Here is a 17,140-nt window from a genome sequence, read left to right as displayed (position 1 = left end):
CTGTGATAAAAGCTGACTCTAATGTCGTATCAGTAACTTCACTCAACATTATGAGACCGCTAATTTCTGGCATGAGAGATTTTGGAACTGTACCAAGCACAGTCGCTTGCTTTCCAAACGAGGGTAGCAGGAGCACTACACAAAATTGTAGTTTGTTTTTCAGAACTTTCTTTGTCAATAACCGATGTTTCAGTTACAATTGGGCTCGGCTGAGGTATTTTTTGAACAACCGCTTCTGTTAACGTGTTCAAAGGAGTTAAACTTGGCTGTCCTACCGGCGAGCATAATCGTGGTTGCATCACACGGCTCGCCTCGGCCAGAGTACTCACTGCTATTTGCGTATCAGTATCATAATAGGAACGAATATCGGCTGATAAAGATAAGGCACGCCGCGGCTTAGTACTCAATGGACCTATTAGCTGAAATACTGATTTGTTCGCTACGCGCTTCGGGCAATTGATTGCGCATTAGCTGGTAAAGATGGTAGTCCAACTAGCTGAGGCATGTCTGACTTCAGGGTAAACTTTCTGGCCACCATTATCTGTCGTACATTAGTGTAAAACAATTGAAACAATCCTTCAGTATCAAAGAACAACTGGAGATCAACAGTGAAATAGGGCTATGTAAAGACAAGAGACACTTGAAACTGACTGTTACTATTCATAATTCTGTCTGCGCTGCAAGCTAGTATGCTAGAGAGCCAGACAGCACCACCACACTTGACCACCGCACTTGCTCCACTGCGCGCGCGCTAATTTCTCGGGTGCGTGGGATATATAGGAGGCAATTCTGCAGAAAACAGGAAAGGGAAAGGGAGTCTGTTACCAGTCTATCAGTATTTCACTTTAGTTAGCTTTAGTTCCTTTGTTAAAAGACGCTGCCAGTTGGTTAGTTCGATCCTACCCAGCGCCAGCAGCCAATCAGGAGCGTGGAAAACAGCACGTCACACGGCAGGCACGGCAGGGACTGCCAAACAGTTCCACGCAGCAGCAAACGATCGGGGGACAGCCACACAGCACCACCACACTTGACCACCGCACTTGCTCCACTGCGCGCATGCCAATGCGCGGGTGCATGGAATATATAGGAGGCGGATTCACAATTCTGATGCTGCCTGGAAACTGGACATGAGCGTTTCATAAAGGGTAGTGTCTCTTCCATGGCTCTTCAACATCCACCTAGCCCCTCTGGCCCACTTGATCTCCTCCTTCTCTACATATTTCCAGTATTATGCTGATGACACACAGCTCTCCTTTAAGCTTCCATCCACTACCTCCTCTGCTTCCTCTCTCATACCTGACTGCTATTCAGGCGTGGTGGTCTACCAATGACCTCTGCTTTAATGCCAGTAAAACAGAGATTCTTCTCATTGGGACCCCTGCTCCCTCTTCAACTCCCCCCTCCCACTCTCTGGCCACCCTCCTTGGGTCCCCTCGCCACACCCTCTTGTGAGGCAAAAACCCTTCGGGTCATTTTTGACTCCCCGCTCTCTTTCTCTCAACACATCACAGACCTTGTGAAGAAGTCCAACTTTCAGCTCCACCTCCTCAGAGGTATCCTCCCTTTCCTCACCTTCCCCCAGAAGCTCAATGTCTCCAGAGCTCTGGTTCTCTCTAGGCTTGACTACTTCAACATTTTCCTCCTCAACCTCCTTTTGTCCCCCTTTGCCCTCTACAACTAATCCAGAATAGGGCTGCAAGACTTATCCTTGGCGTCAAGCCAAGGACCACCTCTCCAGCCCTAAAATCTCTCCACTGACTCCCAGTGACCACAAGGATCCAATTCAAGACCCTCTGCATCATCCACAAGGCTGTCTGGGGCCTGTGGCCTCTTTACATCCAGCTTTCTCTCTCTAAGTACCTCCCTGCTAGAGTTCTTTGGTCCTCTTGCTCCAACTCAAATGTTTCTCCAAGCAGAGAATGGGAGGTAGATCCCTTTCGTCTGTAGGATCCTCCCACTGGAACGGTCTCCCAACACTCAGACTTGAGCCGGATCAGCTTAAGTTCCAGAAACTTCTCAAGACTTTCCTTTTCGCCTCCTCCTTCCCTCTCCCCCTCCCTTGCTAATGTCCCTCCACCACTTTGAGTGGTGCCTGGTCCCTTCTGAATCATACAGGAGCCAGACCATCCCTGACGAGTCCCCCCAGCATCCCTTACCAGCACTTGACCTCGGGCACCCTTCCCCGGACTAGCCTGTATCTGGTCCATCCTGTCCATTGCACTTGTCTACCCTCCCCCCTCTTTTTTCCCGGGCACTTGCCCTTGTGGCTCCCCTTAGCACTTGTTCTCCCCCTTGCTCCCCACTCCTGCACTTCACCTACTCCCATCCCTGCCCCTAAATCCCCCTGTGCACTTATTACCTTTGTCTCTGCAATTGTGCGGTAGGATTGTCTCAAGGCCAGTATAACCGTAATGTTTTTTCCCCTATGTCCCCCAGACCCTTTTTTTGTCTTGGGGCGTCTCGAAACACATTTCTCTAAAACAGCCAGACCTATTGGATTTACCAATGCGTGTTTATAGAAATTGAAGACCTGGCAATCTAATATGACAATGGAGTGCTCTTTTCTTTTTAGCAATCAGCTGGTGCAAAGTCCCAGAAAATCCACTTGATGTCACTGCCAATGGCTATAAGCAAGGAGCTACCAAGAAAGCTATTGGAACACCTCAAGCCAGGTAAGACACATTCAGTGTAAAACCTATGGTGTCTGGCCTGATTTTAAACAGCAGAACTTGAGCAAAGAAAAAAATAAAAGTTTCCTCAGGCTCCGGGAGATGGGAAATGATGGTTTGTGAAGAAATGCCTGAAAGTACCATGGGCTACATATATACATAACCTATACCTGCAGTTTTGGGTAGGAGAACTCTGTGTCCTTTAGCCTTGTATTATTTCCTTTAAAACAGAGTTGCTGGCTATGTTTGCTCTTTTACTGTAGAGACTGTTTCCCACTTTGCAGAATTGCAGCTTTTCTAGTGCATTACTAATCGATTAAAGGAGATCTTGGATCCTCAGGAAGCTGGTCTTGATCATACCAAACTTTCCAGTGTTAACAGCAAGCAAATCCCTTCTCTTTTAAATAATAATCTTTGTGTTCTTTTTTTTTTGCTTAAACAGAATGTTTTCATGGGCCTAGATAGATAACAGGCCAAACGGGTATATGGGTATCCAACATAATGGTTTTTACGCAATCGAGCTAAATCCAGTGCTCTGATTAACCAACATCTAAATAAGCAAGGAACCTATATGTGAAATCCTGCAAGGTAAGGCCACTACAGAATGGTGTTAACAACAACTATGACACACACATATAGACCACAATATACAAACACACAAGACATCACACAGTTAGATGAGACACAAGACATTAGGACACATGTCACAAAGTAGTCCAGTCAAGCTTTTCAAGTGTAATATCTTCAAACCCACCCCCAGATATCATCATACTGATTCTCATCCACTGACCTTTCATGATTCTCGTCCCCTGAACTTTCAAGCATTGTGTCTTCAGATTTTGCCTAGCTTAGCAAACCTTCTGTACCCTTAAAGTCTCTTTATTGGCCAAAAGCAATGCTCTAGGTTGCTACTGCGGAGTATCCACACCTTTCCTGCCCAGTGTCAGGATTCATGTCAAAGTGGAACTTCAGGTGCTAATCCACACCGATCCTTACCCTGTCCCAGAATTTTATTCCCTTGGCTCCAGGTGTCCGTGTCCTTTTTTTAAGGCGGCGTGCGGATGACAAGGTTGGGATCGAACCCATGACTTTCTAACGTCGACATAACGACTACTTACCAATCAAGACATAGCGATTGGAGCAGCCCTGATTTGAAAAAGGCGTTGTCTTTCCGCCGAAACACGTGTCATCACAAAGGGCAATTGTACTAAATATAAAAACACCACTCAAGATTTATTGAAGTGGTCTTCACATGATCCATTGTGTGGACCTTGATTTCTTCATGGTGCATGAATTAAATAAGAAGTAACACTACAATTAGAACTACCCAGAATGTAGCCTTGGGGGGCGTAACCCCAGTGAATCCTACAGGTTACCAAGATCATCAGGTGAGTAAAAACACCATCAGCCGAGAGGGTGGTAACCCAGTCATTCTACCCAGGATTCTTCAAAATGGGGTGTATAGGTACTAAGAAAATGTAGGTCAGGGGCAGAAATGAAACAGAAACCATAACAGCTTCCTATCACAGGGATTATTTTGGAATTTCCGAAAGACAACTGAGAAACGACAGGTGGAGAATAACCAAAGGGCCATCAGAGCTGAGAAACCGATGGGTGCTAGAGAAAGTTAGGCAACATGAGCATAAGCTGGCAAAAAGATCCGGTAGGAGCAGAAATAAACCTCTGTGCTGAACAGGCTGAAAGTGAGTGGCCATGCACTAAGCATACACGGGAGACATGCTGGTCATCCAAATACAGGGTGCAACAAGGAAAGGATTGGAGGAAGGTGGGGCATAGGGCTGAGTGGGAGCAGGAACAGGAAAGAGGACGGAGCGTAGAGGGGGAGTGACCAGAAGAGGGTCAGATAAGGTATATTAGAGGGAATGGGGATTAAATGAGGGAGAATGTCGGAAGGACGGAAGGAAACCAAACTCGGGCAGCAGGATCGCACCATAAACGGGACACATTGAAATTGCAGAGCAACATATTCGGCTTCAACGTGAGTGAAGAAACACACTATGGCTACTGACCCGAAAGTACATTGCTGTTTTTTGTAACTTTTCTGCCCAAGAAGCCTGTCATCTAGGAATGGAATCTTGTTTGTCTCATACTCCATCTAGAATATATCCTCCACTCCTTGCATCACTTGCCATTCTAGCTGCCAATCCTGATACCCCGGCTTTGAATAGCTGAAGTATAATTACTTTTGGTGGGCTTAGCCCTCCCCCCGAAAGACTGAATCCATTCTATGCATTGTCTCTTGCCAAAAGTTCCTCATTAATGCCACAGCATTCATTGACAACACTCAGATCGTCTTCTCCTTGCACTCCTTATCCAACGAGCTGTTGTCAAAAATGTAAAACTGTCTTCCCGACCATCAGATATTGCGAGGCGTCTCAATCCCTCATGTTCATCTCCACTAAAACTGAAGATCCCCACTTCTCAGCCAAATATGCCATCTCTTCCTTTCCTCCTTTTCTTCTCTTCTGACTAGCTACCATACTATGCTTCCTCTTGTAGCCTTGGTGCCATCTTCGACCCATCACACTTCTCGCTCTTTATCTCAAAATCTCCCACAGCAGCCAGACTCAACTGCCTCAATATCAGAAAATTCTGTCATCTTCTTCCTTTCAATACTGCTAAACAGCTAATCTCTTCCTTAGTCCTGTCTAGATCTGATTACTGTGCCAGTCTCCTCTTTGGTCTTCCCAACTATGTTTTGTCACCTCAGCTTTGCGGCCTGCACACTTTTCAATCTTTCTGGCTTTACCTCTAACTTCTCTGCCCGTTGCCATATTGGCTGGCTATCTATGAAACAAAGGGCTAAGTATAAACTTCTTATCATCTTCAAAACTATCAATGAACTCGTCCCACCCTACCTATCTGTTCATCTTACTTCCTACTCTCCTTCTCGCTTGTTGAGGTAATCCTCAGATCACCTTGTTGCCACTACTCGAGCCCCCTATGCTCCATCTTGTTTCTGCTCTCTCGCTCTTTCCTTGCTCCCCTACTCTTAAATGCTCTTCCTCTGCCTCTTCATACTACTCCAACTCGTGAGAAACCAAAGGGTATCTCACCTGCTAGTCCTCTGGGTCTTGTCATCCAGGTGGCCAGGACACTGCCATTGCTTTTGGATCCAGTTCCTGGGGGTGGACCAGTGCAGGAGGATCACCTGGGTGATGGTCTTCAGGGAGTGTGGGTGAGAAACCCATTGGTTAGATGTGATATTCGCCCTTTTTTGTTTATCGACCCATCCTATTTTTTAGGATTTTCCAAAGTCCCAACCCCCCCCCCTTTTTACACAAACACTGGGCGGAAGAAGAGGGTGACTGAGAGTAACCAGACTCACTCGCTCACATTGTACTGCACATGTCCCATTAATCTGGTCAGGCAAAGCCAGGCACTTCACCCTAAGTGCATACACCTGATACAATCTAGCTCTCCTTGCACGAATAAAAGGCAACACCTAAAGATACACACTGAGCAAGGCGGAACACAAGAATGAGCAAGGCGGAACACGAGAATGAGCAGAACTTCTGAGATGAAATCACACCTACTGGAGCAGAGCAACAGACCCGGGGAACAGAGTAGCGGGCCAAAAACTCCAAGGCTTCCCAACTGGAGGTTGTTGCCTCTGACAGGCCGTGAAAGACACGTAGAGAAGGCCAGATCCCACAAGTGAAGATTGCATTGTGTTTCAAGGACGCCAGCGACCCTCGCGGGTGAACGACAGAGTTGGGCAGGCGAGGTGAAGCCTTTGGTACTAACCTTCACTCGAAAATCAGAAAGCGCCAAACAAGAAAGAAGCGCACACATCCAGTGACTTGGCAAGCGACCTGAGAGATTGGTGTGTGTTAAAGTGAATGAAGTAGCAACATCACACGCTGCATGCGTGTAGATGAAACGCAAAGAAAGGCAGACCTGTGAATGAACTTTAAAGTGAAATACAGCTGCAAGATAAGCGATACTAAGTAACGGAGTGGTCCGGTGAAAGGAAGTAACCCATTCGAAAGTCTTCGTGAAAGGTGCATTGTTTGAAGCAAAAGGGAGAAATAACAGCAAGAGTGAAAGTAAATAGTGTCTATAAAGAAAGCCATGTACATTTGAAAGACTCCGACATCTGAAAGTGGTCCGAGTGCGATTGAGGGAAACCCAATATATATTAAGCTTGGGGACGGGAGCCCCCTTGCAACTTTGTGTGAACTATATCGTGAGAGGTGTGAGCACAGAAGAGGGGGACCTACGAGAACTCTGAGCCCGGCAGACGGGGACCTTTGTGAACGTTTTGGCCAAAACATTACTTTGAAAGCCAGAGAAAGGAACTTTAAACGTGGAAGGCTCGGCGGGCCTCGATCAATGGTTGTGAATTGTGTACTGTGTTGGAAGCCGAGCCAGGGTGTGTCATCCTGCCTACAAGGATTGGCTTACCTCGTGAGGCCTTATATGGGGAGGAGAGCTGCTTCAGCCACATTATTATTTGAACACTGTCTTTTCCTTTTGCATACATTGGGGCTCATTCCGAGCCTGCCGGTCTGGAAACAGCAGTGCCGGTAAGCTTACCAGCACTATTGTTTACGGACCGCCATATTACAGGTCTGCATGCCGGATCGGCTGTGCCCGACAGGTCGGACCCTGCTGGTCACTGCCGCAACGTTATGCAGAACGTCACGCAAGCACCGGCACCGTAAACAATGGTGCCAGTGCTTCTGTGTTCTCCATTCCCATAGAATCCGGTGGGAATCTATGGGAATGGGTGTGATGCTGAAAATGCATCAGAGGGACAGGGCCTCCGAATCCATATCCTTTACTGCTTTTTTATCATGTGTTCTGTCGTGCTTTCTGCGCAGGAGTCCATGTGGGACTCCTGGCGGTGCAGCTCTCTCTTTTGGTTTGGTGTACAGACCCATGGAATACCCTTATGGCACCCATGGGTGGGGGTACAACCCTGTGCCCCCTAGTGTATGTTTTTGGGCACCTGAGGGTGGCACACAGAGCAGGGTACGTACTGAATTGACTGGTGCCCAGAGCATCCTCCCTTTTAGGATGCCCAGGCCCTGTCATTGGGATCGGTAGATACCTGATGGGGACAAGATGGCCCCCGTGGACTCTTGCCTTCCATGGCCTATTACCTTGATCTTCCCGAAGTCCTGGGAAGCCCTGACTCTGTCCCTTCCCCCTGACTGGCTGTTGGGTGGAAGTTCCATATATGGTAGTGTGGGGAAGTGCTGACCAGACTGGCTGGAGCCTTCCCAACGACCGTATGTTGTGGGTACGCCTGTGGATGGGACCTGGGTGAATGGAGTGTGTGACGAATATACACTTCTTGTTGTGGATGTCTGGTATCTGGTGTTTGACACAATGACTGAGACAGCCCTGCCCGAAACTGGTATGAATGTAGTGTGTAATGTTGAATGGGGTGGTACTTGTCCGAATCTACATGCTGTGTTGAGTGTCTGGATGGAGAAGAATGGCCTGAATGCACTGTGCACCTGATTGGCTGACTGACTGCTCAATGCCCTTCTGAGCAATTGGTTGCCTAAGTGTGACCCAGCAGAATGAATGGGAGATCAACTAGTTTATCTGAGGGCCTCTCACTGCTAGAAATCGTTCAGAATCTGAAGAGAAACTGGAGTTGAAACTGAAGCTTGACCTTGAAGCCCTGCTGGAAGAGAAGAATCGCTGTTGCTCTACTTCGCCGATTTGAAAGTGGTTGTGGCTCCAAGAACTGATCCAAGAGAGGACGTGGTAAGGAGACCTCTCCCCGTTAACAAGGGACCATCGTGCACCAGCTGATCTTTGCCAGAGCTCCCTGGTAGACAGACCTACGAAAGACTGCCGACCGGAGACAGGTACTGCCGCAGAATCCAAAGGAGAAGCACCCGGACTGTTGTCCGTCACTGTTGATGACCACTGGCGACGACTGGAGCCACAGTGCTCCGGGTGCCTAAGAACATTTGATCCAAGGACGCTCTCGTCTGCACTGTTGACCACTTTGTCCCGCCGGAGAAAGTCGAGGCCGCCGACGCGCCGCAGAACATCCACCGGTGGGTTTCCCGCCACCTAAAGACCACAGAGACGCCGACAACTCGACGCCCTTGCTGCGCCACAGTTCTTCAAACTCTTTGCGGTCCTGAACTATCGGCATCGAGGTGTCCCGCACGCCTCTTCCTTGCAGGACATCTACGCTCCATCGTCTACGAGCACCGCTAGGAACGAAGTTGCCACTTCACTGCCGTAGTTCACCCTGTTCATTGCCGGACGTTCGATGACCCGTGGCTCCTGCCTTAAAGGGAGTGCACTCAAGAAGGGCCGTCGATTTCCCAACGAGGAACTCTACAACACCAGGTACTTTGGGGTTGCTGAACTATTGGAAAGACTCTTGTGAACAATATATGGGCTGGGCTTGTGATATATCTTTATTCTCCAGGTTGCCCAGGTGGGGGGGATCTCCACACAGAACTGTGTCTAGGTAGCAGGGCCAATATTCTGCCTATTGTTCTAACCAACTGCTTTCCTCCTATATCTATTGTTGGTTTCCTTTACAAACTGATTTGTGTGACATTTACCCGTACAGTTGATGTACTTGAAAGAGATCAAATAGTGATTGTGGTACCACATAGAACGGTAAATATTTGCCATTGTAGATTAACCGAGTACAAAGTGAGTTATCGTGATAGTGTATATAATCGTGAACCTTAATTATATAAAGACTGTGTTTTAACTAATACAGTGTGTGGACATTCCTTTGTGGGTGCTTGGGGACTACACTGTACTTAAGAACCAGCCCGCATCACCTCCTGAGAAGCTAGGCCTTGATTGCTCGCCCACGTTTACCAAATAGAGAATCTTGGCTGGGGTTCTCTGTGCCTCTCTTCTACAATATAGAGATCAGGAGTACAGACACTCCCTTCCAGTCTTTACACTGGCAGCAGAAGTGGGATACTTATGGTTTTAAGAATCAGTGTATAACCGTGCCACTTACAAAATATCTGCACTTTGTTAAATTGAGGTTTAGGTGTGTATAAGATAACTGCATTACAAGCAATGGAATCTATTTGCGAATGGTTGAGCTTAGAGGCTCTCCAGAGTGCTTGTGAAGCCAGGGAGTTAGACTTTTTCGATAAGTCTAGGGCGGAGCTGATAGCTGCCCTGGAGGACTAACAGACTGATTGCGAAGCTCTTGAAGGGGAGAATGTAACCATTGAGTACTCTGCCCCTGGGGGTGATGGTGAATCTGACTCTGGGAATGCCACCATTCCTGCTGCCTCTGTTCCGGCCCCCAGCACTGCTCTTAAGGCGGACGCCCTGAAGATTGAACTTTTAAAATTGGAGCTACAATGGGAACAGTTAGCCTTTCAATACAAAAAGTTGCCAACCGAAGCTGAGTTAAAGAAAGAGGAGTTGGCGCAGCAAGTGATACTCAAATATAGGGACACTGAGCACCAGAAGATTCAGAGTGGAGACATCAGCGAAACCAGTTGAGATTGTCAGGTCCCCAGACCAAGTTTATGAAAGATTTAGTAGGTGTGTATGTGGGGGGTTCTGATATCCTCCAGTGGATTGAAGCGTTTGAAATGGCTTGTGCAATTCATGATGTTGATAAAAGAGATTGGGCCAAGTGTTTGTTAAGCAGAGTGCCTCAGACTGGATATGACTGTATTCTGAAACTGAGTGTGGAAGAAAGGGGTCACTATGAGTGCATGAAGTCTGCTTTGATTGCCAATTTTGGCAAGACACCTACCCAATACCTTAAAAGGTTCAGGGATTTTAAGAAAAGAGAGAATGTGTCTTGGGTTGACTGGGTGAGTGCTGCGCACATGAACATGATGGGATGGATTGATGGATACAAGGTGAAAACTTTTGTTGAATTGTCCCACCTTTTGTTTTTTGAGCATTTTTCTGAAGCCTGTTCACCAGAGCTGCGTCAGTATTATGCTGACCAGAACAATTTGGATCCCTTTAAGCTGGCTAGGTTGGCTGGCAAGTGGGTCTCCCACCGTGTGTCCCCTAAGGACTCCAGTGGGAAGGACAAAGAAAAGGGGATCTCTCTGAAAGCTGAGGAGTCCCAAAAGAAATCACAGTCGGGTAAACCAAAACAATCCTCTCCTAAGACCCAAACACCTAGTGGGGATAAGTCTGTTGTGGGTGGGAGTAAGAGTAGTGGTCCGCCTGCTGCAAAGCATGGTCCCAGTGGTTCCAGTACCGTACCCCGCACTCCCAGCACTTATGGGGATTGTGGTGCTCTGGATCACTGAAGGGGGGACCCCAAGTGTAAGGGTAAGGCACTTGGAGTCCAGGCTGTCAGCCTGACCTACCCCTACTCCGTACCTGAGGTGGAGGCCACTGTCCTCCCCTCCTCTACCGGGATCACATTCAGTGCTCCCGTAGAGATTTCCCTAGTGTCCCTTGGGGCTGGGACCAGTACGCAAAAGTACTGGCAACTATCCCACAGTGTCATGGTCATGGGGCCAAGAAAGCAAACATTAGAGGGCCATAATCACAGGGGGCCCGGATGGACACAGTCATGGCGCCTTTGGCGCCAGGCTCATGAATAACAGTAAGCAAGAACATTTATTTGGGACAAGAATGCTTTTATTATGGACATAGCACCTCATTTTGGGTGCAAAATGCATTTAACATGGGAACTTCCATTCACTAAAGCAGCCCCACGTGTACTCTTGGGTGTGGCTGCTGCTATTGGGTTGGCAGGAGTGGCAGGCAAGCCAGGCCTAGTGGGCGTTGCCCACAATCTCAGCTATATAAGCTGCTCCGATCCCCGAGGCAGACACTTTGCGTTATTCTGCACTTCCATGCAGCGTAACGCTCACCGCCGCCTGGGATCAGACTCAACTTTGGAAATCCTGCTTCCTGCTATCATACTTGGGGAAACCTGCTCTCCCCTGTGCGCGTCTTCGTTGATCCTGGCATTCATCTTCAAGTCTCCCGGAACGCTGACATCTTCATCTTGGCACTGCAGTTCATCTTCAAGTCTTCCGTAGCGCTGACATCTTTATCTTGGCACCGCAGCTCATCTTCAAATCTTACGGAACGCTGAAATCTTCATCTTGGCACCGCAGCATGACGCGCTCCATCCGCGACAGCAGTACCTGCAAGTAAAAATGAAAGGCAAGGTTAGACACTTAAAAGACATTCAGTTTAAGTTTGCGCTACCACCGAATCTTGCTCTTTTCCTTAAACCATCACTTACCTGCTGTCGGACATTGCAGTTTCATCCCTCTTCCACCCGGCCGCGTTCTGCGCCCCCACAGCTGCTTTTGGGTCTCATTTCCACCTATTGGGAAGAAAACAGAAAAGGAAGATTATTCAGGAATTAACAACAATATTGAGAGCAATAATACAAAGACATAAAACGAGAAGAGGCAAAGAGAAAACAGAAAGGGAAAGAGACAAGAGACATTGAGAGACACTTACTACCAACCAGGAGAAGCATAGTGGCAGGTGGACTGGACTATTACTTACCGGGGATCAGTGAAGGAACTAGGTCCCATCGACAAGCGCCCCTGACAGAAGTAGCAGGACAGAGAGTTTATCATCAATAATTAACAGGTGAGCCTTATGGGCCGGTACATACCCACAGAAATCACACCTTGGGAGAAGGGTTTGAGAGGTACACTAGTCACAGCTCAGCGCACTCACATTCTCTCATATCCACGCAGGAGCAGTGTCACCAATTGCCGCCGCTCACTGCTTATGCGCAGAGGGAGAACCTGACAAGGGTGATCTAACTCCTGAGAGGGCTGCAACCGTGCCCCAACGCCTCCGCAGAAACCAGGTGAGCGTAACACACAGAACACCTGTAGGTTTTTGAGAAGTGTCCTCTTGAATGGCCAGCCTTCTACTGGTTTCAGAGACACTTGGGCAAGCATGACAGTGGTGGACAGGACCCTGCTGAAGCCAGAGGACTATGTAGGTGCTTCTCTGAGAACTACCGGGTTAGCTGGTGGGCCTCCCAAATTATCGCATGTAGCCTTAGTCCACATCACGATTGGAGACAAGACAGCAAAGCTTCCAGTCCTGGTTCAGGACAACGTGCCTGCAAACATTTTGTTAGGCAATGGTTTGGTCGAGTTGGGGATGATCACGGATGGTCAACCCATGGCTGCGGTGGCGGTCACCCGATCGCAGGTCACACAAGGTCCGGCTGCGAGCCCAGTACCCTCGCTGACGAGGAAACCCAAGGCGCGAAGGAAACGGAAGGGTAAGATGGCCACCACCGTGGAGGGGAATCCTTCTCTTCCTGCTGCTGCAGCATCCACTGGGACTCATGCTCCGGACGGGCTGAGTCCAGTGGTGAACCCAGTCTCAACTCCTGTGGGAAAAGAGCCAGAAGACTTTCCTGTGGGAGAGGTACTCAACCCGGAGGACCACCTCGACCTTCAATGCTAGTTAGCTAAAGGGGGACCCTCCCGGGTGGACTTCTGTAAGGGTCAGAGAGAGTGTCTCTCTCTCTCTCTCTCTCTCTCTCTCTCTCTCTCTCTCTCTCTCTCTCTCTCTCTCTCTCTCTCTCTCTCTCTCCCCCCCTCCCTCTCCCCCTCTCCCTCCCCTCCCCCCTCCGAAACAGGCCCTGTCCCAGGCACAAGGAGAAGTGCCTAGGACATTCCGGATCTATTGGGAGGGTGAGCTCCTTGTTAGTGAGCCCACTAAGCCTGAACTTGGTGTCCTCAAGAGGTTTGTGGTACCCCAGGTTTACAGGCCCTTCTTGCTGCAGTTGGCGCATGAGGTGCCCTTAGCTGGTTATCTTGGTACCAAGGAGACTAAGCAGAGGCTCTCTGCCCATTTCTACTGGCCACGATTGGGAGTAGAAGTGGAGTCCCACTGCATTACCTGCTCAACTTGTCTGGCAAGACTGGAGGCAGTGCCATTGCCCCACTGCAACCATTGCTAGTGGTTGGCACACTGTTTGAGAGGGTGGGCATCGACATTGTTGGTCCCCTTGACCATCCCACTTCAGATGGGCATCGGTTCATCCTGGTCTTGGTTGATCATGCCACCAGGTACCCCTAAGAGGCTATACCCCTTCGGACTGTTACTGCCATGGTGGGTGCCAGGTCTCTCCTGAGCATTTTTACCCGTGTTGGATTCCCTAAGGAGGTTGTCTCTGACAGAGGAACCAACTTCATGTCTAGTTACATGAAAACCATGTGGAAAGAGTGCGGGGTTACCTACAAGTTCTCCACCTCTTACCGTCCCCAGACCCATGGTCTGGTTGAGAGATTTAATAAAACTCTCACTGGCCCCTAACGAAGAAGTGGGATCTTCTCCTGCCATGCCTGCTGTTTGCTTACAGAGAGGTACCTCAAGAGGGTGTTGGTTTCAGCCCCTTTGAGTTACTCTTTGGACATCCCGTGAGGGGGCCCCTTGCCTTGATCCGAGAAGGTTTGGAAGCCACCCCTCCACCAGGTCCCGCCAAGCAAGTGGGGGACTATGTGTTAGGCCTCAGACGGAGGATGACACAGATGATGGGTCAGGCGACAGCAAATCTCAAGGCCAGCCAGGAATTGAACAAGTACTGGCATGACCTTAAAGCATTGCAAGTGGATTGGACTCCGGGACAGGAGGTCCTTGTGATGAAGCCTACCAAGCCTCGAGCTTTGGCAGATGAATGGACTGGACCCTTCAGGATAATCTCCAAGATGGGTGAAGTCAATTATCTGGTTGAGATGGGAGTCTCTTGGGTAGCCCCTCAAGTATTCCACATCAACAGGCTCAAGCCTTTCCATAGGCGAGCGGAGGTCTCGTGTCTCTTGCTAGCTTCAGAGCAAGAAGAGGATGAGAGTGAGCCCCTTCCTGATTTGCTGCATAGCAACCCTCAGGATGGCTCAGTGGAGGGAGTACATCTCTCTCCCGATCTGACGACACAGCAGCAGAGGGCTCGCAGGGCTTTGCTCCGGCAGTATGCCTCTCTGTTCTCACTGACACCAAGCCTTACACTGTCTTGTAGGCACGAAATTGACACTGCTGACAGTGTGCCTGTCAAAAGCAGGTGCTACCGTGTGTCAGATACAGTTAAGAACCACATCCAGGCTGAGGTCGCCAAGATGTTGCATCTGAGTGTTATTGAACCCTCAACCAGTCCCTGGTCCAGTCCTGTGGTCCTTGTCCCCAAGGCAAGTTCCGAGGCAGGTATCAAGGATTGGAGGTTCTGTGTGGACTACCGAGGAGTCAATGCCGTCACCAAAACTGACGCGCACCCATTGCAGAGGGCTGATGAGCTTGTGGACACCATAGGTGCTGCCAAGTTTGTGAGCACCTTTGACCTTACCTCAGGCTATTTGCAAATAGCTTTGATGGACCATGCCAAGGAAAAGACGGTGTTCTCAACACAGGGGTATTCTACCAGTTCAGGGTCATGCATTTTGGGTTGAAGAATGCCCCTGCCACCTTCCAGAGATTGGTCAATCATGGGCTCAGTGGGCTGGAGGCTTTTTGTGTGGCCTACTTAGACAACGTTGCCATCTACAGTTCCACTTGGGAAGAGCATTTGACAGATCTGGATAAGGTGTTGCAGGCCTTGAAAAGGGCTAACCTCACTATCAAGGCCACCAAGTGCCAGATAGCTCAGGGGAAAGTCACTTATCTTGGTCATGAGGTAGGAGGGAGTCCAATCAAACCTCTCCCCAGTAAAGTACAGGATGTGCATGACTGGGAGACTCCCACTTCTCAAACCCAGGTGAGAGGTTTTTGGGGCCTCACTGAGTATTATCGCAATTTCATGGCAGACTATGGAACCATAGCTGCACCTCTGACAGCTCTGATTTCTCCGAAACAACCTAGAAAGGTTAATTGGACTGAAGACTGTCAGAGGGCCTTTGATGGCTTGAAAGAAAGTCTCTGTAGGGCACCTGTGCCGTGTGCACCTGATTACAGCAAGCCCTTTATCGTTCTAACTGACGCCTGCAACACCGGAATTGGAGCTGTCTTGTCCCAGTTAGATGACAAAGGAAGGGAACATCCAATCATATTCATCAGTAGACAACTCAAGGATAGGGAACTTAGGTGGGCTACTGTTGAAAAGGAATGTTTTGGTATAGTTTGGAGCCTTAGGCATTTTAGACCCTACCTTACCGGGTCTACCTTCAAGGTCCAAACAGATCATAAGCCCTTGAAGTGGCTTATGCAGATGAAGGGTGAAAACACAAAACTGCTCAGGTGGTCCATTAGCCTGCAAGGGCTAGACTTCACCATAGAGCATAGACCAGGGAAGAGTCACGATAATGCAGATGGCCTTTCCAGAAGGTATGTTGACCGTCTGTATGAGGGTGTCTATCCCGTGAGAGATTAGGCACCCTAACCTCAGTCGGGGGGGGGGCGACTGTGATGCTGGAAATGCATCGGAGGGACAGGGCCTCCGTATCCTTGTCCTTTACTGCTTTTTATTGTGTGGGACTCCTGGCGGTGCAGCTCTCTCTTTTGGTTTGGTGTACAGACCCATGGGATACCCTTATGGTACCCATGGGTGGGGGTACAACCCTGTTGCCCTAGTGTATGTTTTTGGGCACCTGTGGGTGGCCCACAGAGCAGGGCACGGGCTGGTAGCAGCTCCGTGCTGAATTGACTGGTGCCCAGAGCATCCTCCATTTTGGGATGCCCAGGCCCTGTCATTGGGATCGGTAGATACCTGAAGGGGACAAGATGGCCCCTCTGGCCTCTTGCCTTCCATAGCCTGTTACCTTGATCTTCCTGAAGTCCTGGGAAGCCCTGACTCTGTCCCTTCCCACTGACTGGCTGTTGGGTGGAAGTTCCATGTATGGGAGTGTGGGGAAACGCTGACCAGACTGGCTGGAGCCTTCCCAACGACCTTATGTTGTAGGTACGCCTGTGGGTGGGACCTGGGTGAATGGAGTATGTGACGAATATACACTTCTTTTTGTGGATGTCTGGTATCTGGTGTTTGACACAATGACTGAGACAGCCCTGCCCGAAACTGGTATGAATGCAGTGTGTAGTGTTGAATGGCATGGGACTTGTCCGAATCCACATTCTGTGTTGTGAGTGTCTGGATGGAGTAGAATGGCCGGAATGCACCGTGCGCCTGATTGGCTGACTGACTGCTGAATGCCCTTGTGAGCGATTGGTTGCCTGAGTGTGACCCAGCAGAATGATTGGGAGATCAACTAGAATATCTGGGGGCCTCTCACTGTTAGAAATCGTTCAGAAGCTAAAGAGAAACTGGAGTTGAAACTGAAGCTTGACCTTGAAGCCCTGCTGGAAGAGAAGAATTGCTGTTGCTCTACTTCGCCGATATGAAAGCGGTTGTGTCTCCAAGAACTGATCCAAGCGAGGACCTGGTAAGGAGACCTCTGCTCGAGCTACGAGGGACCATCGTGCACCAGCTGATCCTTGCCAAAGCTCCCTGGTAGACGGACCTATGAAAGGCTGCCAACCGGAGACGGGGACTGCCGCAGAATCCCAAGGAGAAGCGCCCGGACTGTTGTCTGTCACCCTCGACG

General features: G+C 49.2%; 1 protein-coding gene across 3 annotated transcripts in view; it reads left to right on the top strand.

The window, feature by feature from the left end:
* The window catches only part of ADAT1 (adenosine deaminase tRNA specific 1), a 528,266-nt gene that overhangs the window by 345,951 nt on the left and 165,175 nt on the right, over nucleotides 1-17,140 (top strand). For all 3 annotated transcript variants that reach the window (XM_069635460.1, XM_069635462.1, XM_069635461.1), the window contains one exon: nucleotides 2,573-2,672. In XM_069635460.1, the coding sequence (XP_069491561.1) occupies nucleotides 2,573-2,672 (100 nt within the window). The remainder of the gene's footprint in view (nucleotides 1-2,572; nucleotides 2,673-17,140) is intronic.

The sequence above is a fragment of the Ambystoma mexicanum genome, chromosome 1q, assembly GCF_040938575.1.
Source record: "Ambystoma mexicanum isolate Mex_15411 chromosome 1q, UKY_AmexF1_1, whole genome shotgun sequence".
Classification (NCBI taxonomy): Eukaryota; Metazoa; Chordata; class Amphibia; order Caudata; family Ambystomatidae; genus Ambystoma; species Ambystoma mexicanum.
This window is presented reverse-complemented; position numbering and strand designations above follow the sequence as displayed.